The sequence below is a fragment of the Pangasianodon hypophthalmus genome, chromosome 14 (assembly GCF_027358585.1).
Source record: "Pangasianodon hypophthalmus isolate fPanHyp1 chromosome 14, fPanHyp1.pri, whole genome shotgun sequence".
In the NCBI taxonomy this organism is placed as follows: domain Eukaryota; kingdom Metazoa; phylum Chordata; class Actinopteri; order Siluriformes; family Pangasiidae; genus Pangasianodon; species Pangasianodon hypophthalmus.
In genome coordinates, this window is record NC_069723.1 from 14,854,805 (window position 1) to 14,877,555 (window position 22,751).

Consider the following 22,751-nt stretch of genomic DNA (forward strand, 5'->3'; position numbering starts at 1 on the left):
GCTATCTGGGGCACCTGCCACCTGTTAGCTTTGCTGCATCCTAGCATACACACAGCCAAAATCATTACTGCCAATCACTAAGATGGGATGATATTTACAAACAACAAAAACAACAAGAAAATCACAGTGACTTAAACAGGACAGCTGAATTCACAAATTCTTTCAGCCTTGGGTGAGAGGGGGATTTAAAGGTAGAAATGTGTTCTTTCCAGTAAGCCACGAGCCTCAGGCTAACTTCTGCATCGTGATAAAAATTTGGCACCAGGTCATTTCGCATGGCTGGATGGCCTGCGTAGAAATATCCAAAAACAATTATGAGAGCAGAGGGGGCTGATTCATCCCCCTTGTCCAATTTGTTTCATAGTTGCCACAGCCTGTGAAGCTCCAGAGTGGATAAACCCACAACCACGTGACTCGGGGTAACTGCCAGCACAATGAAAACACACACAGATGATCGAATACACAATGCAGAACTATCCAAACAGCCCTAAAATACATTCAGGGCAAAGTTTCAAGTTGAAATTAAAAATATATCATCAGTGAACATGATATAAACCTTGGTCAACCAGATTCATCTTGTACAAAATAGTCTAAAGGTTTTGTTTATTCCTACTATAAGATTTTTCAATCAAAATGCAAAGTGGGAGGAAAAATTATGATCGCACCACAACTGGCATAAAAAGGTGCATTTATGAATGCTTGTTATAACCAAGAGCCAAGCTGAATTATTTTACACGTCTCTTCATTTCCATAAGAGCTCCAGGTTCAAAGCGCCACCAGTTCTAAAGGGAAAATTACAATGGAGCCAAATTGGCTTCTTAAAAGCTCATTACTGTGGAACACAGAGCATCCCGCATGTAGAAAGAGGAGGAGGCTGAACACTCACCGTTCTCTGTGTTTTCATGCTCTGTGTCCGTCAGAGTCAGGTTGGAGTTGGCTCTGCTGGACAGACATGAGCTGCGGCCTGACTTCGTGTTTCCTCGTCCCCACAGGCGGACGGCGTGCTCTGGGGACACAATTCCGTCTGTCTCGGTGTCTGCGTCTGAGCCTACGCTGAGTGAGTAGTCACGGTGTGGCATTGCCATGTCTGAGCGGTACGCCACCATGCGAGGGGCCATGGGCTCACCAAAGCCCAGATCTCGCAGAGAAAAATCTGCTCCTAAAACCAAATTCATGAAGAAGCAAATGTCAAAGACTATGGGTATACAATTTAGCCCCATGAAATCCCAGGATCCATCAGTAGGTCCAGAATTACATTCCTCACTCTCTACCTACTGTATATGCCTTTCCTATTAGTTTCTCTGTTGTTACTAAACAAGTCATATTAGTTACTGAATAGCATACATTTAAGATGAAGAACTGAATAAACTTGGAGTTTAAGATCTAAAATTCAGCAGTAAAGTGAACAAATTCATGGAGACACCCTGGAACCCCACTGAAAATAGAAAAATGAAAATACTGTAGCTTTGACTTCTGACATTTCATGCACATGGCAACGGCATCTACAGGCACTACAATGTGGAGCACTTGAACTTTGCCAACTTTGAAAAACGATGTCTAATTAGCATTCACTTTCCACCATTTTCAACATGTTTTATTTCTACCATGCTATATGGGTACTTAATATCCACTTGAACTGTAGCGTCCAAGTGCTAAACAGGGAGTGATTTAAATCCTGACTAATTTAAAAAAGTTCTCATTTATACAGAAGCACTTTAGAACACCTGCACTTCACTCTGGCAAAAAAAAAAAGAAAAGAAAAGAAAAACCAACTCTGCAACAAAAGAATATTAATAATAACTGGAGCACATGACATTATACTATACAGTACACTGTGCAATAAGAGTAGATACATTAACCACTCAACCATGCTGATGGGATTCAACAGTAACAGGCACAAGATAGTACATTTACTACAAGATTTATTTCATTAGTATAGAATAGTACCATATGTATTTTCATAGTTTTTGCTAGATTACACAAATTCATTTATCATTTATATGCCAATCATTACTCTTGTCATATCTTCCCTATGTTGAGCTAAAAAGCAGAAGGATATCTAACTCACTTAATCACTTAACAATATTTATAATTGATCATATTGAGATCGATATTGATTAATATGTGTATTATTACACTACTGTTATTCTTATATTATAAAAATGGCATAAAATCAAATAAAATCAACAGAAACTAATTAAACTGTTAACTGCAATTATATATATAACAATTAATCATAAGCTTGACAGTTCTTATGTCACCTTGTTTTAGCAAACCATTCCCAGAACCAGCTCTCTGTATTAGACAGGCAATACAGAATGAGTAGCACAATAGAAAATTATTAATTTGTGGTATATCTCTAGTAACCATAACAGTAATTAGATTAAACTATAAAGTTCTGCAGTATATTTGCACCAAAACTGACTACATGTGGGATGAAGTACATGATGCCAGAGTCAGCTCTGATTAAGCATGACAGGGTGTGCTCTAATAGGAAAATAATATGTCAATAATATGTCAGTAATATGTGATATCACGGTGATTTTCTGTTTCCACCCAAAAGTTGGTTACTTTTTCAATAACAGCACTTCCCAAAGGGTTTTATTCCTCTTACACCACAGCAATTTGCCAGTGTAAGAATGACACATTGTACATTTTATCTCTACATACAGTCGTTACATTTAATGTGACACGTCCATGAAACAAGTTATTTCCTGTTATCACTTATATTATAATAGCTATAAACAGCTGAACAACTTTAAGTTAAAAAACAAACAAACAAGCAAACGAACAAACAAACGAAAAAAAAAAAGCACAGCTTGTCCTCTGACCTGAAGACTTTCCTGTGTCGGAAACTTAAAGCTCCTGCTTTACCTCTGATTGTTACAGAGCACTGACAGTGTAGACTCCTTTGTAAAATACTAAATAAATGCCTCCTTATGGAAAACTTCACAAGATCAGCAAAAAATTAATTGTGTTAATGTGAAACATTAGCCATAAAAGTCCATGTTTAAGCTGTTACTATAAAAACAATAATGAATTAGAACGAGTGCATTCATAAAAATATGTGTTTTCCTTTGAGCCAGAGCTACTGAGTTGCTATTATAGAAAATTAATCTTCTGACCAATCAGAATTTTTTAAAGATGTCCAACTCGATTCTGGAGAGAACTCTGTTTTCTAAAACCAAATTCAGCTTATGCAGGCTTTGGTAATTCGCAGATGAGCTGAAATAGGTGTGTTAAATGGGCTACTACTGAAGTCTGACACGCTTGCATTAGAAGGTCATAAAAAACATCCGTGGCTTGGCACTGGCATTCACCCCAGCCTCTCTCTTTAAACTCCTGCTGGGCTAATGGCAGGGCTGCAATACAGCCTTTTATCTATTTATGTTTAGATGCTGCATTTTTTTAATGACTGAAAGTGAATCTAATTAACAGCAAACCAAATCTTCACAGCATTTTCTCCCCTAATTGCTTGAATGTGATCCCTTTGTAAAGCATATCTCAGGGATGCAGTGCCTATCTCGGAAAACCTGCTGATACTTATAGAGCTTTTCATGTCAACAGCTGAATGTAACCGATATCTACTTCAGCGTGAGGTAGAAAAAAAAGAGAAGAATGATCTGAAAACCAAGGTGACTCTGCTATTAAAATTTCATCAAAAGGATATGGATGTATAAATGATACACAGGTTCATCTTGACACTCATCAGAGAGATCTAACGAGTATGGCCTGGCAATTGTGAATTAATTAGATTGTAGACGTTAAACCAGATTGTATGGATATATGCCAGCACCTTCATTATTTTCATCTACTCCTGCTAATTGTAAACAACCTCTGAATGAGATCACATTATTGCCCATTACATGCTATCATTATATGCTGCAGTATAGCAGTATATGTACTTTTCTCTTTAAAATCAATTTTTTTATGCTAAGGTTTACTTTGAGGCAGTCCAACCAGCTTGGAGTACTGTAATTGGTTTAAGCCTCAGGATCTTCTCTTCAGCCCCTACCTTGCCTGCTGAACTCATCCACTTCATGGTGCACTACATCTTTGACGCGTGTGCCGTAGGCCACTCTGGAGTCTTGCTCAAAGGCTTTGAGGGTTTCGCTGGAGCTGTAGGATTTGGGCTTGAGTTTGCCGTCCTCACTGTCGGCCGAAGAGCTGGTGTAGCGGCGCTCTGTGTCCCGCCGTGCCGTCAGAGAGCGGTACGGTCTGCGTTCCTTCACTTCCATCATGAGCTCTTCTTGATTCTCCACATCAAAGGGAATAGAGCTGGTTTAGCCCCTGCAATTCTAAAACAGGAAATGATATGGAGTTATGGGGGTGCTTTTATTCTTTAGACATGCTGTGATGATGCTTTGCATCTGCATGTAATTCAGATGACTCATGTGGCCCAGTAGCATGCATTTCAAAGTGAGCAAAAGGGTTTCAGTGAGGCAATCTCAGATACAATGTGAACCTTTTCACTTTGGTTCAGTGTCAAAATATAATGTAAAAATTGTAAAAATATTTAATATATTAAATATTTACTGATGACGGTTAAAAAAAACATTACATTGCTACCAATATTTTATGCCTTGGTCTTTGGAAAGATGTGTACATTAGTTTTTTTACAGAATACTAAATGTATTATTATCATTACTATTATTATTATTAGTAGTAGTAGTAGTAGCTGTAGTAGTAATTGCAGAATAGTAGTAGTAGCATTAACAGTATAGTAATAATTAGTAAGTACTATTAGTATTAATACTAAAAGAGGAAACAATATGGGTTTTAGTAGTAGCACTAGTAGTAACAGTAGTAATAGGAGTAATGGGAATGATAGTAGAAGAAAATAACCTTTATTGTCACATACACAAGTACTATAAAATTCTTTCATATGCATCTTTCTTTCCTTTTGCAATCTCGCAGTGCATCCTAGACAACAGGTCAACCATGTTAGCAACACCCCTTGAGCAGAGAGGGTGAAGGGCCTTGCTGAAGGGTCTAACAGTGCCGAGCCTTGAACTTATGACCTTCTGATCAGAAGTGCCTAAGCCATGGAGCCAGTACTTCCCCCACAGTAGCACTAACAGCACTAAGAGTAGCAGTAATAACATTAGTTATTTAGTTAGTTAGTAGTAGTAGTAGTAGCAGCAGCAGCAGTAGTAGTAGTAGTAGTAGTAGTAACACTTGTAGCAGTAATATTAGCAGTAGTAGTAGTAGCAACACATGTAGCAGTAGTATTAGTAGTAGTAATAACACTTGTAGCAGCAGCAGTAGTAGTATTAAAACACTAGTAGCAGTAATATTAGCAGTAGTAGCAATAGTACAAGTAGTAGTAAGTGTAGTAGTAACACTTGTAGCAGCAGTAGTAGTAGTAGTAGTAAAAACACTTGTGGCAACAGTAGTAGTAGTATTAGTAGCAGTAATAACACTTGTAGTAGCAGCAGTAGTAGTAGTCAAAACACTAGTAGTAGTAATATTAGCAGTAGTAATACTGGTAGTTGCGTTGTTATTTCTTCTAATGCTCCCATCATATTTACGTGTCTGGTGAAGGTAATATCCTATGCATGGCAAGAGCATCATGTAGAAAATAAAAAGAAGTTTAAATTTTTTTTTTTTTCAGTACCTTCGGCCAAAAGCAAATTCAGACAAACACACTCAGGCATACACTCAGATATATTTTTGTGCCATTTCATGCCACTGATAAGTCTGTATGTGATGAGAGTAAGCAAAATCAAACAATGCCTTGCTTTGGATGATCCTCAGCTTGGCGTTTATTCCTTTTCCAGCCCAAACCTCCACTGCAGCATTTCCGTGGCGTTGATAAAAACACAGAAGCACCCAGTGCGGGCAGTCAGTGGGATTCATTTTGATAAAATACAGCGCAAGAAATCTTGTGGCCATAAACTTTATGGCTTGATTCCCGTCACAAACACCCCCCACCCCACCCACTCCCTTTTTCTCTCCCTTTTATGAGCGTCGGAGAGAAATGGTACACTTCCAGCTGCTTTTCAAGTGGCAGGTGTCCTTCCATGGTTGAGAGGAATACGGCAGCCCATCAACTCCAATCAGAAACATAAAACCCAGAGTGGTGGTCACTGACAAGACATAACTATAAAATCCATAAAATCCATAAAATATGGAAGAGAATTAAAATAATTACAAACATATGTGGAAAAAATATTCATGCTGATAGCATCAGCATTTCCACAGCCCCATGTATTCACTGTTTGTAATATGTAATCTTTTGTATATTTTTATCTAGAAAATCATTGCATTTCATAGGGAAAGAACACCCTGTCCTATGAGGTGAAACAAGTGAAAAAAATACCTGATAAACCTCTGGATGAAGAACCTTAACCAAACTGCAACATTGAAAAGATGTCAGGCGTGTTGTAATGGAAGCTTGCTATGCAACAGTTTGCATGCTAATGTAATTGCGCAATATAAAGTAGCTGGAGGCGCAAGTGAAAACAAAATGGCAGTGGCTCTGAGATGAATTGCTTGGCTTCAGCAATGAAATGGTGCCTTGGTGAGCTTATGGGTGTGGACAGCAATTTATAGGGCTCCCTGTTCTCCCCCAGCAGGTAATCACATGGTATTGTGTGACCATGAACAGGCTTAGAGCATGTCGCTGTGGATTGATAAAGTTGATTAGAGGCTGGGTCATTGTTTTCTCTGGGGCTTGCTTAAAATGGAGAGATTTCCCCACTTGATTCATTTAATTTGTTTCAGTCAAGCTCTCTGCAAATTCTGGCCTCCAAATCAAGTGTGTCATGCACCACAGGGGTGAATTATCTGGATTCAGCCGAGAGTCACTCGTTCTATGGGCTGGAGGATGCTGCCTTAAATGGGTAGTAAACTGATTCACTGTCTTATGAGTTTTATATGGATTGCAGCTTTGCAACTGGTGATGATCAACAGTATCATAACTCAGAGCAGCAGTACGGTTTATGAGTCCTGGTTAAACGTCCACAAAATTAAGAAGTGTAAATCTGCTTGTATAGAAAAAAAAAAAAAAAAAAACTTCCACTAAGTATTTTCTGATCTCAATTCACAACATACAGGTAGTGAAATATAAAGCTCTTTAAAGCTAGTATACTATAAATGTATTGAGTTAGACTTGCAGTCCACAGTAAACTAGACTTAACCCCCTCCTTCTATAGGCTCTTTATTGTCAAGCCCATTGTGGCGGAGGGGTCACCTTTTGTATGGACTGACAGCTAAAAAGATGGTTGTGATTAATGGCTGGGAGACCTCGGAGCATGGACCTCAGTCATTGACAAAAACAGCCTTTCTCTTAAAGACCCAAGGGAGCCCTTCAGCTGCCGATTTTGCATTGCAGAGACTTTTGCTTCTGGGTTACTAATTTTTTAGCATTTAACGAAGGTTCTCGGGCCTATGCTAATGCATTTAAGGCCTTATGTTGAAGTTTGGAGGATGTTTACATGCACTGTTTTAATTCCAGGAGAGTTGGCCTCAGAGAAACATCCTCCATGCCCTTGCGCATACGCCTTCGTGTTGTTGTTGGACGGCTGGTATGTGTAAGGTTGTACCCTTAAGGCCATGGGAAAGCGATCCACTCTTTTCAATAAAGCAACTGGCATCACAAACACTATGACAGCTGGTGCCTAGTGCAAATACATGTATTTGAAAGCAGTGCTGTGACTGACTGGCATGTTGCTGCTAAGAATTTAAGCTCAGGTTAGCTGAAAAACTAAGAGAACATTCTCACTTTTGTTTTTCTTTGATAGAACATTTGGAGGTATGAATAAACCGGAGGGGAAAAAAGGAGATGCATCTGTTTTCATCTAATCCCTGGAGTTCAGCGGCAGCTAAAAACAGGATGCCAAGAATCTGAAAGTCTTGGATTTATGCCCTGTTGTACAAGCTGTGTAAAATAACAGAATATGACTGACATAAGAAATGTAAAGGAAAGGTAACCTATCTTCAGCAATTTGTAACATGTCAAAAATATGAAAATAGTTTGCTGCATTAATATCACATTCACTGTTATTTCTCCTTTACTCTGTCGTTCAAAAAATGTTTTTAAATGTGATGCAATGTAGTTATAAGAAAGTGATAAACTGTATGCCTACTTTTCTTAACTTACTGTTATCCCTGGAGGCCAATTACACCTCATTATCCCACCTGTTGAGTTTACGGTCATACCTTTGGCTGTCCACAATAGAGGGCACTAAAATGTTGTCTAAAAGGTTTTTAATATTTTGCAGTTTGCTTTTTTGTCCCTAGGGTTTTTGTTCATATTTTCTGCCCCTGTAATGCTATATATGTATACATATAAATTACACACACACACACACACACACACACACACACATATATAAAATGCTATATATATAGATATATAATATCAGACTATTAAATATAGTTTATATAATGACACACTATTCGTGTTTCCTTTTCCTTAAAATAAAATTATGATCGAGTTGTCTTCTGAAAAACACTTCTACAAACTCCCTCTCCTCTGCACGAACAAACACAAACGTTGCTGAGCTCCATAGGGAGAAAACCTACTCATGCCTGAGCGGCTGCTCGATGTTGGGACAGGGTTAGAAATGATGCACTTTCTGCACCCCCAACCTAACAATGTGAATGCCATTAACCAACACAGTTATTACAGCAGAGAAAGCAAGAGGGATGACTGATACAAGTTTCATTGTAAAACACATCCTGTGTGCCAGAACCCGCAGTGATAGCACCAATCTGTCACATTCCAGTGGCTAAACAGTCTCAAAAAGTGGGTATAATTGGCAGTATACAATAAGATTGATAAAGTACAGTATACGGTACAATCAAATATATAAAAATTTCCCAGACAGTGGAACAACCATGATTTGTGGTTATTTCATCATCCATAATAATAATAATAATAATAATAATAATAATAATAATAATAGTAACAATAATAATAATAATAATAATAATAATAATAATCTCCACCAAAATCTGTAGAATTTTTCATTTTGAACCACAGCAGGCTGAATTTTACTATTTGCACAGATACACACATCTCTGACATTTTGATTATTATGAGATTTTCTTTCTCTCTTGAAAATTACAATTTTATCACCTTTATTCGTGGTAATAATTCTTTTTTCCCTCTAAAATATCATTGTTCTTCCATCTCATTGGCTCACCCATACACATATTTGGTAAGGACATATGATGGTAAATTAGGGTGTGGAATATGAATATGACATGTAAATATAGGATTAGTGATTAGTCAGTATGTCCTTATTGATGCTCATATATGCACTATGAAAGTTATAAAGCCCACTACTTCCATACTATTTGTTTTAACCTATGACACAGTTTCAGATGTTTTAATGAATGGAGTCAGTGAAACTCCATTAGACTTCATTTATTATAAAATCATATGGAACTTGTAAAAAGCAAACCGGAACTGTAAAAAGGCAAAGCTTTAAAATCCAAAGCTGTAATTATATCTCAAAAATGTAAAAAATGTAATTAGTAAAAGCCAGCTCATCTTCATTCAGCAGGTCTATTCATTCAGCAATCTGAGCTAAGTGGAATTATTCAGTCCTCCAATGCAGACACAAAGCTCTAGCACTATTATCTGCCATCAGAGCCATTTTGTGGTTTGGCATACAGAATAATATCATTCCTTTCCCTTAAGCGATGGAAACAAGTGTGTGGTGCTCAACTGATGGTTCCGATTATGATAAACTTCTGGAGATGATTACACTGATGAATAGAATTTGTTAAAGTACAACAACAATTGTCGGGGGAAATGCAGACTTGACCATATGAGACTGTAAGCCACGGAAAAGGGAACGTTTTGCTCAGTAAGGGTAAGTTTACCAGCACTGGGCACTCTCATGCGTGACCCATCAGCATGCTTGTGAAATTCTACCTCGGGCAAACATAATGAAAATGGATGCAATATGTTGAGCTTAAAACCTAAGAAGCTTACATGGAATCACCTGCCTCCAGGAGGTCAATAAACATATGGCTCTGGTCACATGTATATATATACCTAATAATGCTAGCTCTCATGCTTAAACAATTCACTCTCAAATTTCCACTGCTACAAATCAACTAGTATGTATGATCCCACAACTTTGACCTAAAAGGACACTACAAGAGAATACAATATGGTTAGGAGGTGCACAAAGAAATGTGTGTTTTTACTGTGCATGTTAATAGTGCTGAATGCTAGTCAGCTAGTTAACATAAGCTACTTTTACAGGACTTCTGAAGGGAACATTAAGTCATATTTATAAATGCTCATATTCTCTATCAATGCTACATAGCTAGCTAAAGCAAAATAACTTGACAGGATTTCTGAGAGGAATTTTAAGTCATTTATAAATATTTATATTCATATTCACTGCCAATCTGATAGCTAGCTAGATGAGCTGATAGCTGATAGCACTAGTTTTCCTAGTGTTATTGACTTTTTTTAAACCTTGGACTAAGCAGGAGTAGACTAGATGCATAAATAACACTTATACCCTTTGCATAATAAAACTGTAAGTTATTTGAGCCAGGAGACAAGCTTTAAAAGACATTTTCTGTATTAAAAAGAGCTGTGCAAAACCTCTTCCTTATGAAGAAACTTCAGATAACTCCATGTAGTCTGTATTTGAGGTTTCCATCCACCTTCACATTTTAACCCCTTAAACCAGATATTTTTTATTCATTCATCTCACAATTCTTCTGTAACTCCCAGGAATTATTCAGTAATGACAGTGAAACTAATAGAAACGGATATGTAGTTACAAGAGTGTTGTGCTGATGTGTCCCTCCGATTCCGAAGTAAATCTTATGCCTATACTAAAATCTTGTAAATATCCAATAAAAAAAAAAAATATGTATATATGTAATATGTAATATATGTATATATATATATATATATATATATATATATATATATATATATATATATATATATATATGTACATAACAAAAATATAACTAGTAGACTAATAAAGTAATAAATTGTGACTGAAACCAGGTTTAATGGAATAAATGAGTAGTAGGTAGGTAGTGTGTGCTCCAGTGTCTCCTATGACTGTATCACACATTTCCTTACATCTGTATCATACATTTTCCTATACTGAATTACTCAAAACATACTTACAATAATTTTTCCATGGTAATCGTCCATACACTTTAGACATAGTGGATTGAGATTACTTTGTCAAAACACAGGAGTATTATATTAATAATAAAATAATAATATTTCACCGATTGTCATTCCTTGGACCACTTTTAGTAGGTACTAACCACTGGATACCAGGAACACCCCACAAGACCTGCCGTTTTGGAGATGCTCTGACCCAGTCATCTAGCCATCACAATTTGGCCCTTTTCAAAGTTACTCAGTTCCTTATGCTTGCCCATTTTTCCTGCTTCTAACACATCAGCTTTGAGAACTGACTGTTCACTTGCTGCCTAATATACCCCACTCCTTGACAGGTGCCATTGTAACCACCTGTGACTTGTTTTAATGTTATGGCTGATCGGTGTGTGCTTAAAATTGCAAACCTTTGTGTGAAAATATCCATTATGAAAGTAGTTACAGTAGTATTCTCTGCCCTGCCCTCTTCTCTGCTCAAACACACCAACATCAACTCACAAAGGAGCTGTTAATTAGCTGACTACTTGAATCAGGTGTATTACATCAGGAAAAACAATTATAGGGTGGGAGCCACTGCCTTAAGATAAACCTAGTCACCCCGAGTCATAACAGAACTGAGGAAACCAAATGGGATTATGTCCATACAGATCTAAGAGTGGCCTGAAAGCATCACTCACTTCCTTTGCAGAGGTCCTTTCACATGCCTGCTCGGCACTGAGAAAGGTGTGTTTTTAAAAGATGAGAATGGGGAGAGGAGGCAAATTCAATTCAGCAATCTTGAGCAAGAAAGAGGAGGCATAGCAGTGTGTCTGGTGGGGGTTTGCATTTGAGTGTGTGTGTGTGTACACGAGAGGGGTTGTGTTATTCAGAGCCTTCCCGCTTCCAGGATCAAACAGGAAAGTCTGGCAGCACATAAAAAAAGAATTGGTAAAAGCCTTAACGTAAACAAAAAGTAGCCGAGACCTGCTGCTGCTATTCTCTCCCTCCAACTAATCATGTCCCTGACAATGTAAGGCAGAGAGAGAGAGAGAGAGATAGAGTGTGTGTGTGTGTGTGTGAGAGAGAGAGAGAGAGAGAGAGAGAGCAAGAGAGCGACAGAGCAAGAGAGCACGGGAGTAGGCCTACAGCTGGCGTAATGCTTTCAATCCATCCCAGTAAATAACGGAAGGGGTGGCACTGGTGAATAGGGAGGGTGTACGAGGTACATTTATTCACTTTCCACAGTGATGTACATCCCTGACCTTGGCTGAAGCCATGAAACGTTAACAGCACGCTGTTCAGCAAAAAATGTCAGGTTATTCATTAACACCACCAAAAGGAGGCATAAATTGCTTTCAAGAGAGGCCTATGCCATGCTAGCACAGGTGGGAGGAGATGTCAGAGGGGATTGCGCTCGCCGGTGTGTGTTTAGAGGGGAGCAAGCATGCATTAACGTGTGAGATGCTCAAATATCACAGATCACGCCTGGAACAGGAGGAAATAAACAATCTTGACTTCAGCTGCCCTCTTAATCCTTGGAGAGAAAATGAGCCAAAGCACAAAAGAGGGAAGAAATAAATAAGAGAGACAGCATGAGTGAGACAGAAAGAGGCAAAAAAGAATGTGTGGGTCCTCATGGCAAAAAAGCAGTGGGTGCTCGTGGCTAGGGAACTGGTGTGTGTTTTCATGCCATCATGGCTCATTAGAGAGCAATTACTGCTTATTACACTGCCCTGACTGGGCTGGCCTCTGATTTACAGCCACGGTTGAGGGTGAGAGCGGTCCTAAAACCAGCTAAGCAATAATCAACGGTGTGTAATCCCACCAGCACTGGAGGCCAGCCCAGCATGACCGGCTACTCAAACTCCAAAAAACATGCTCCTGACTGGAGCCAGAGAGGAGAAGGCACAAGCTCTAGTGCCCAATCCCTGAGCTCCTTGACTGGCAATGAGATTGCTGAAGCATAGAACTGCTCACACCTCTCCATCTCCTTTTCTCCTACCTCTAAGGCATGGTCCTGCGCTTACACACAAGAAGATCAGTGCTGTGAGTCTCATATAGGTTTTCAGTACCAGTGCAGAGTGCATGTAGCATTTCGGCTTTACACACTGCAGCGGTTTAAAAATACACTAGCAATGTGCTAGCAGAGATGGTGCCTTCAAAAAAGCATCTTATCCCTGGGCACTGTGTATATGTGTGTGTGTGTGTGTGTGTGTGTGTGTGTGTGTGTGCGCGTCAAGGCTGAGTGCCGAGGCCTATTCCCATGCCACACGCTATTTTTCAGCAGTATGGCATCATGTGTTTTTCACGGCTCTCTGTTTGTCTGAGCATTATGCTAGATGTTTGCAACCTATGCATCCTTCATTTAAACAAAGCACATTAGACCCATTGCTATACATTTTACATTTAAATCACTCATTTGCAAGATGCTTTTATCCAAAGCACAATAATTGAATAGAGACAGGATACCATCTGACAATATAGCTGAGCAGCTGAGGATTAGGGGTATGGCTGGGCGATGTGACAATATGACACTGATATTGCAGTAACTTACATCACTGACATGGTACTGACATGGTAGTGTGTGTAGCACTGGTACTTTACAGGTGTACACTTAGTTACTATTGCTTAGCAATTAATGATTGGTTATGACTACAAATATGACTATTGAAGTGGTGCCTTTTGATTAGCCTCATAAACTCTTTTCTTCCAATCCTCTTTAAACATTGCTTTCATTGTCAGCTTTTTTAACAATCCATGTTGTCACTTCATTAATCAGACCAGACACAGGAAATGGAAAGTCTATGAAAACTTTCTCTATGTGCTGCCTTCAGGTACAAACACATGTGATTGGCTGCAACGAACCTCAGTGGAGGATCTGCTACAGTAGCTATGATGGTTCATGTCGCTGAACTACAGCCAGGTTTTTTTTTATATATATATACATTTATCAGCTCTGATATAGTATTTTTCTGTGTGTTCAGTCTGATCCGCTGGAATACTTTGCCAGGTCACACTGCTGTGTGTTAATCATCTTCTAGCCCTTCATTATTGTCTGACCACTGCACTGCTGTTGGCTGGATATTTTTGGTTTTCAACCTAGCAGCTATATTCAGGTTCACTGCTGTACTAAAAACGGTCCATTACTGGACAATGGTAGGTTAAAAAAAAAATAATAATAATGCCATGCTGTTCACTATTAGTAATTTCAAATATTTCTCCACTCACAGCATCATGGAACACACTTGCATAAAAGGTCTAATATTAGGCCCTACTTAATTAAAGATCTCATATATATAATTTATACCGTGCCTGTGACAAGGCCATAAATATAAGCAAGACTTCACGTCAGTGCTAAATAATTTTCTCAGTCAGAAGATATAGCATGTTGCTAATAATAGCACAGTACATTTCCAGGCAGTCAAAAACACTCACAAAGCCCATCATACACTAGCTAATCTATCACTGCTTTTCTGAACTGCTGTACTCACACATATCTCGATGTAATTGAAAATGGAAGGTACATGTGGGACTTCTAAACCTAAAGTACATTTTAAAATAACATTTCTTCATTTTTCAAGAGTTACATCAGCAGAACAGAGGGACGAATCAGGAAAGACAAAAAAATTTGGGCCAAATGAGAAAAAGTAACTGCTGGATACTGCGTCAGAGACATCTTTGATTAATTTGAAAATGTGCCCTGATTTTCAAGCAGCATCAATAAGAGGAAATGTACAGCAGCACTAGAATAAAACAAGATCACACTCAAACTCGACTTTGATACACTTTTCCAGTATAACCAACATGAACATAATTTTAAAATAATCAGTCAAAAATCCAGTCTTTTTAATCAGCTTATTATCCAGTTATCGTGAGGCTTCATAAGGAAAGGTAACTGGAATGAGGCCATGTATAAAATGACCTGTAGTTTGTTTTTCTGGATAATCTTTACTGAGCACTTCTTTCGCTTCAGTGCTGCTGGATCTCAGAGCTGCCAATCTTCCATCACCTACAGTTGGCAAGGTTAAGTATTTCTGAAGCTCCCAGCTGTATGCTGATGACTGGCTGTACTTTGATCACTGACTGAAATCTAAAATATATACTGTAACTGTCTCTACTGAGATAGTGTAGGTTTGTGTATATCTATACATGTTGCAATAGTCACATTTTATGTATTCATGTCCACAGCCACTGCATTTTGGAGGCATAATATCTGTGAAGCAGTCTGGGAAAACCTTAAATGTGCAGTCTATAGCAGTGAATGATATGCTTCGATCAGGTTTTTCTTGGATATATGCTATGCTAGCAGCCGTCATATTAGAGCGTGATGCACATGCACCATTGTTTACACTGTAGAGATAGCAGCAGGCAAAGCTGTAATGCTAAACAAAAGAAAGGTAAATTTAGCCAGATCAAAACAGACTGAATTAATCAGAGATTGTTTCAGCACTGATGCAAAAACGTACAGAGATCAGTCGAGTGAAGTGATGATGATGAGCCTCCTGTTCATTAAATGTCATGACTGATATTTACCTCAGGGGATGAGACTAGAGAGGCTGATGTGAATGATGCATAAGATTAAAGTGATTACTTGTTTTCTGTCATAAATTGTCATATTCGGAATGGAACCTTTAAATGTGATTTTTCTCCCTTTTCACTTTTGTTGGAAACCAGACTTTAACATGTTATAACTTCACTTCTGGTTGAGATATAATTTTCAGGACAATATACAGTAGGAAATGTCAAAAGGGGTTTTCCAGGTCAGTACACATTTATTCTCAATGTACTGAATATGTACTGTATGTGCGGATGGATGGCATTAAAAACTGATTTAACTAGATGAGATCATATTCTCTCCACATAACAGTAGAACATCAAGTCACAGGCTGACGCCTGACTGACAAAAGCTCTTCATAAATACTCGCCTCGATGAGTTTCTATTCAATTTGAGTTGAAAATCAAATCTGCTCGTCAGTTGCTGAATAAATCTTAACCCTGCCTACAACACTGCACATCAAGAAACTCAAGTCTCATCTACATGCTTTCGGGATATACCTCACTGGGAAACTAGTGGTATAACTGTAACAGGGAACCAATTACAGTTCCACTATGCCAAAGGGCTAAAAACTCCAGAGCAGTGTGGACGAGTTGTCTGAGGAGAAAACTGTGCCGAACAGGGCAGGGACTCATGTTCTAACAGCTCTGTGGTGACAGCGTGGGCTCTGATTGCCTCCGATGATGCTCGTTCGGAGCAGTCCCAGACAATGGTGTGCCGTCAATTCCAGCCTGCTCTCTCTTTTATCACGGCCATAAAAATGGAGGGCAAAAGCTGTGCTCCAGATTTCGCACAGCTACATGTGCTCTGAAAGTAGACAGGCAAAAAGAAGCCTCTCCCTGACAGCCTAATAAACTACTCAGTAAGGAAAGAAAAATAGGTGAGCTGAACATTGAGTCTACACAGGTGTCCTGCCGTTCTCTCCTGACATACTCTCACTCACTAAGTAAGGTCTTCATCAAACCCAGAGTGCTACATTAGAAGCTGTTTTCGCTTCGAGTGTGGGGAGTGGAGGTTTACATTATTAGAAAAATGTAAGAGCAACCTTCATAAACCTGGAACATAAACAAATTAGATGAAAATAGTACGAATGGAAAAAGTAATCAATTCTTCAATGCACTGCGATTCTTTCCTGAACAATCCTGCATCAATGCAGAAAATCTCATAATCAGAGTTTTATGAATAATAAGAATAAGAATATCAACAGTACCAAACTTCTCTGATGAAAAATAAACATCATAGGCTAGGGATAATTCCTTTAAAACTGCATTTGAATATTAATGATCCTGTAATTTTATACTCCCACAAACACAGTAGCACAATAGCACGATATCATACCTTTTTCTTTTGTTTTTAAAAATTTGTTCTAGATTAGTTTTTAGTTATACACCCACTTATATTTAGTCTGGCCTTACATTGTTTCTTCATCTACAGAAAAGCATGATGGGAATTAACATTGATTCCTAGGTTATGTTACATAACTAAATGTGAAATATCTGGATTTTTAACATTCAAATAAGGATTTTTTTTTGCCTTTGAACAAAAAGTAAGATTCATTATGACAGCCATAATATAAATACGTTACCCTTCGTAATACATCATTGTAACATGACACCACGGTAACACCGCACAATTGTAACACACTTGCTTTCTGTAAATGTGTAGAACTATGCCTTATCAATATGCCTATACAAGTACATTACTTCTCCATGTTCAAAAAAACAACAAGATTTGTCCACTCTTGCTGGAGATTAGTTGAAGAATAAAGAAAAAAAAACAGAAGTACTTTTCTAATATTATTTTTCCTGTGCTGTCATGAACACTTATCTCCATACTAACTGTTAGTATAGTTTTCAGAGTTTGCGCATGCTGCTTCAGTTTGCAAGAAAGTGAGAAATCATGGGCATGACCTGTGGTAAAATCTCAACACCCATAACAAGAGATTTATTTTGGTTTCAGTGAAAATGTACAGTACTCGCTGATGGCATGCAGTTGCAGTTGATAAAAGAAGCAATAAATATGCATAATAACCCATTTGTACTGGCTCTCCTCTACATTATAAAAGCAGCAAGTGGAAAAGTAGAACAAAATTATATATATATATATATATATATATATATATATATATATATATATATATATATATATATATATAATATATAATAAAATAATATATAGAATAAAAAGATATACATTTAGATATAAATTTTTAATTCTTAAAAATATAGATTTTTAAGGTATAAAAATTAGATTTCAGATTCCATTGTGGCAATTAAAATGAATCAATATCTAATTGAATTGTTAGGTCCATTTAAAAAAAAAAAAAAAAAAAAGGTAAAACTGGATAGCATTTTTCTTCAGCTAAATTTGTTCTCCAATGTACTTTAACATTGTTTCCAAACAAAAAGTTTGAAAAGCTTAAACACAATACATCACTACCACGCTTCAGTGAACAGTGTTTTTAAACTGTAATGGCTTTTGCACTCCTGACTTTTTGACTTATACTTTGTATGAGTCACGCACTACATACGGTGAAGGGATGATGCATCAGTTTAACTAATGCTAAATAAATAATGAATCAGCATATTTCCCAAAGTCACTAAAGCAGCAGTCAACCAATGAATCACTTGGAGTTAGACCTATTACTTACTTTAATGGGGATGGTTAGCTTGCTGTGCTTGCTTCAAAAAAGGGTGTGTAGGTTGTTATATAAAAAGGCCTCCATGAAATTGCTAAGATAAGATAATGGCAAAGAAAACAAGACTTTGCTGGATTGTTGTCGAGTTTCAGCTTCAGAGACGGTGCATGCTAATACATTTTCCTGTCAACAGCACAATCCATGCTGTCTGGATTTATTGCACAATGTAAAATGTGGCTTTGATAGGCCCCAATTCATGAATATTTGCTTAGGCTGGGAGATAGGGACCCTCCAGCAGCTTTTAAAAGTCCTCTGCTGAGTGAAAAGCTCAGTAATAAAAAGAGCACATGGGAATCAAAACGCATGATTGCTCAGAAAATGCGAGTCGCTCCTGCAAGTCACATATACATCCTTCCATGCTCATTGCACTGTGTGGAGAATAATAGTCATAAACACCCAGGCTCTTCTATAGGCTATACCTTGCTGCTGTAAATTTGCTCAGCTTGCTGAATTGGATTTCATAATAGAGCTTTATGAAGGAAAAGAGGATTCATCTGTGATTTTCAAAACATGCTGAGTAGCAAGGCAAATAATTGAAATACACTATGGGCTGACTTTGTGTATTATAACAGACAGGTATAAAAAAAAAGAGGCAGAGTTTCAGATTTTTCTCCAGAAATGAAACAATTACAATGTGAGAAAGTGAGAAAGTACCAGAGCGAGCCATGTGAATATCACACACATCAGCACGGTCCAAAATAAACAGATGGTCTGCGGAGTGAGTGGCAGGTCAGCATATTCTTGGTTGACTAACTACTACAGTGTGATTCTTGGAACGTCCCTGTTTCAAAGTAGCCCTACTCAAAAGCATTTTCCAAAAACAACAAGAAAGACCGCTTCCTTTGGGTGTCTCGTAGCGTTAGAGCTGCATGACAGGGATACATCCTTTCAACCATTCAGGTCGACGCGCTGCATTTTTTATATGTTAATCTAATTCACCCAGTAAATTAGGATTGATCACCACAGCTCTGGGCCGCAGCCATCATCGAGGATCTAATCAGACAGACGGAGGAGGTGGAAAGGGGGGACAAAGTGTTCGCTCGAGCAACAGCCCTCCATAAATATAAACCATATGAGAAGCTGCGAGCGGCCATAACGGTGAGAGGGAAATCCGATTAGCCTCCACTCTCTCTGCAGGTGTGCTTTTAGCCCCCCACCTTAGTGGGCTGCTAGCACGCTACGTTAAGCCTTTCCTCAGCTATTGTGTGTCTCTAGCAAGGCAGCGTGCATTTGTGCTCTCATCAGGCGGATGTGAGCGAGAGGGTGCTCTTAGCCTGCTGATGGAGAGAGAGCATGAGAGGTTGAGGAGATCCTGAGAGATACAACTCACACAGGAAGGCTTCTCCTGCAACGCTCCTGGTCATAAATTACGCTGAATTAACATGTCACACACTCGGCTCGTATCACACACACACACACACACACACACACGCATACACTCACTGTGCTCTCTCTCTCTGCTGCCTAATGGATCTATTAACCAAATGGAGGCAGGGATAAATGGTTACACAAGCGGGATTTGGAGTTTGGCCCTCGGCTGAAAAAGCTGGACGTGAGTGGTGGTGCTGAGTTTGCCATTTTGCTGTTAAGCTTGTATACAGTACATGCCTATTTGCGTGCATGTAAATTTAATAGCGTGGTAAACTCTGTGAAACTGAAATGGTCTGGTCGTAAATCAGCAGCCCTTGCTCAGTGTGAGGTGTGGCATCCAGGTGACTGCTGCCAAGTTAATTTTTTTTTTTTCCTAAGTGATCCGCCCACCGTGCTCATTCAAGAGCCATTGCCTCGAATGTCCTTCAGCACTACGTGATTGCTGGTGAGAATTCAGAGCTTTAAAAGCTCGTCTTCGTGGCCCTGAAAAACCCTTCTCGCTTACAGATTGTTGTAACTGATAGCGTAAGAGATGCTAAGTGCCAGGTTCAGATGGCACTCCTGTAGCGGCGCATATCTCGCTGGCATCTCGGGCAGCCAACCTGCATGCTCAGATAAGCTAACAGCACGGCACGCTTAAGTGCCACAACCAGTTTTTTTGCTCCGTTAGGCCATGAAACCACAGATGAGTCTGAGCTAGAGCTCCCAAAATGCAGCTTTCAATCTTTCCAGGAGGAAGAAATGAACCACAATGCGTGCATTAATGTGCCTCGTTCCCTCCAGACGTAAACAAACACTAACCGAGCTCTAAAATAAAGGGGGAAAACATCAGCAGTCATTTGGATGCAGAGCCTTGAAAAAAATCTCATATATAGACCAATTTTTCTACTATTTTTCATTTTGATATTAATATGAAAATACATCTAAAATTATTAAACCTACTTCTAGATATTGTTCCTAATTCAAAATTATCCACCAATAGAAAAAGACAATTGCAAGCTTGAAATTCATGAAAATGTCTAGCTATAAATTTAAATAATCCGGTTTAATTTATAATACGAAGAAATAACAGGCAAATTTGTTATGAAGCTTTTTTTCGCAGGGAGGCCTGAAGGCTTTTTTTTCCTAACTGCAAAACTGCTGGCGCCCAGCCACGGATCCGCACTGTAATGTTTACACCACTTCATTCTTTAGATATTTTTTTCTCTTTCTCTTTGTTTTTGAAGCATAGGCTTGAACCGTACACTCTAACCAAAACCGATCATGTTTCTATGGTGTGACGGTCAAAGCAGTTCATTCTTTCAACTTTTTTTTTTTCTCTTTTCTTTTCAAGGAGAAGATCACACCTGACCTGGTGACACCTGAGAAGCTGTGCAAATGACTTTCACACTTAAAGGCACATCACCGTTGACTCACAGCCAAAAATACCCTGAATAAAGCACCTGTCTATCAAGTCAACGTCAAAGAGCGAGGGAGAATTCAAGCTGCCTATCAATCCAGAGTCACTCTTTAATGCAGACACATTGCATTATTTATACAATTTGGTTCTCTAGTTTTACGAGGAAGCTGGAGCATCACGATAGTATGCCAAACTGTGTGTGATAAATGAAGTGTTCCAAAACATGTCATCACCCTGTTTTTAGGTAAGCAGGGGTTCGTTTTTTCATATATTTGGAAATCTGGAGAAGCATGTGGTTGTGAAATTAAAATTAACTGAGCAGAATTAATTCAGGCAGCTGTACTTTAACTCAATCCATGGATAAGCATGCAGGGTGCAGGTTTGGAGATTCATTTATACACAGTATTTTATTCTAGGCATGCTGGATTATGAAGCACAGGGGGGTCCAGAGTCGCTCCTATGGGTCTGTTCTCTATGTACATCTGTGCAAGTCGACTGATTACTGCTGGTGCAGGAGAAACCAGTTATGAGCTTGAATCCCACAGCTGTACTTTGCATTAATTAGTTCGTTCCTCACAACCCTTGAAGTCTTTCCGGCCTCGGCGTGATCTTTAGGCGCTTTTATGGTTTGAAAGATCACAAGTCGTTAAAACTCTAGCACTTAAAAGTAGAATTCTGACACACAACCAAGTATAAGTAGCATAAAGAAAAAAGTTACAGGGCATTAGTTAACGAGAAATCTTCAACGGCATCCGAGATTTATTTTGTAAATTCTGAGTTGACCTTTTTTAGTTTAAACTTCTTTGTTGGTCAAGTTGATCTATTTTCATTGTTTTGGTTGACGATTTTCAGCATTACAGAAAAAGCCGTTTGACCTAAAGAGACTGATGCAGCAGCACTTTAGTCCTTTAGTCTGTTCAGCTCTCTCACCTCCTTATCTGTACATTCTGCGCAAACAGATCAGGTACCAAAGCTTCAACCGTCATCAACACCACTGTGCTTTTCACCTTCTAGATCGTTAATTAGCCTAGCCAAGTCTCTGATCATTATCCCTTATGTTTGAAATTATTCTGAGATTGTTTGAGCTTATTATTTATGTTGTGAAATTATTTCTCCTATTAAACACATAACTGTGCTAGCAATGTCCCCTGTGACTTCAGCATGGACAGAACCGCAAATTTCTAATAGAAATCACAAAAATTTAGCACCGGAATCAGTAAATACATCATGAATATTTCAATATAAACATATTTAATGCATTTCAGGATAGAGGTTTTCCTCTTCAGGGTAGAGGCTTGGAATAAACATGCGCCTGGGGGATTCCAGTGTAAACGGCTTTTGGTACAGCATGAAGGAGTAGCAGGAAACACAAGCAGAACAGACATGATGTTTTAGGTAAACGAGACTCAGATCATTGTGCCACCACACCTTAAGAGTACATAGTTAGATATACTAAAAGAAACCCTGCAAGGTAACAAACCTTCTTATTGAGGGACAGAAACTAAGAGTGTGAGGTGATGAAGAACAATAAAACCTTTCAAGGGTGTTCATTGTCGGTTAAAGTGGGGTCACAAGAGGGTCGTGTTGAGCATGGAGGCCGAGCCTTCAGCCTTAAAGTGCTTTCACCCAA

The 22,751-nt window shown here is 38.6% G+C and overlaps 1 protein-coding gene across 6 annotated transcripts in view; it reads right to left on the reverse strand.

The window, feature by feature from the left end:
* The window catches only part of tenm4 (teneurin transmembrane protein 4), a 192,900-nt gene that overhangs the window by 140,847 nt on the left and 29,302 nt on the right, over window positions 1-22,751 (reverse strand). For all 6 annotated transcript variants that reach the window (XM_026934852.3, XM_026934849.3, XM_026934846.3 and 3 more), the window contains exons 2-3: window positions 4,016-4,298; window positions 887-1,159 (exon numbers count right to left, since the gene is read on the reverse strand). In XM_026934852.3, the coding sequence (XP_026790653.1) occupies window positions 887-1,159; window positions 4,016-4,241 (499 nt within the window). In that variant the 5' untranslated portion in view covers window positions 4,242-4,298. The remainder of the gene's footprint in view (window positions 1-886; window positions 1,160-4,015; window positions 4,299-22,751) is intronic.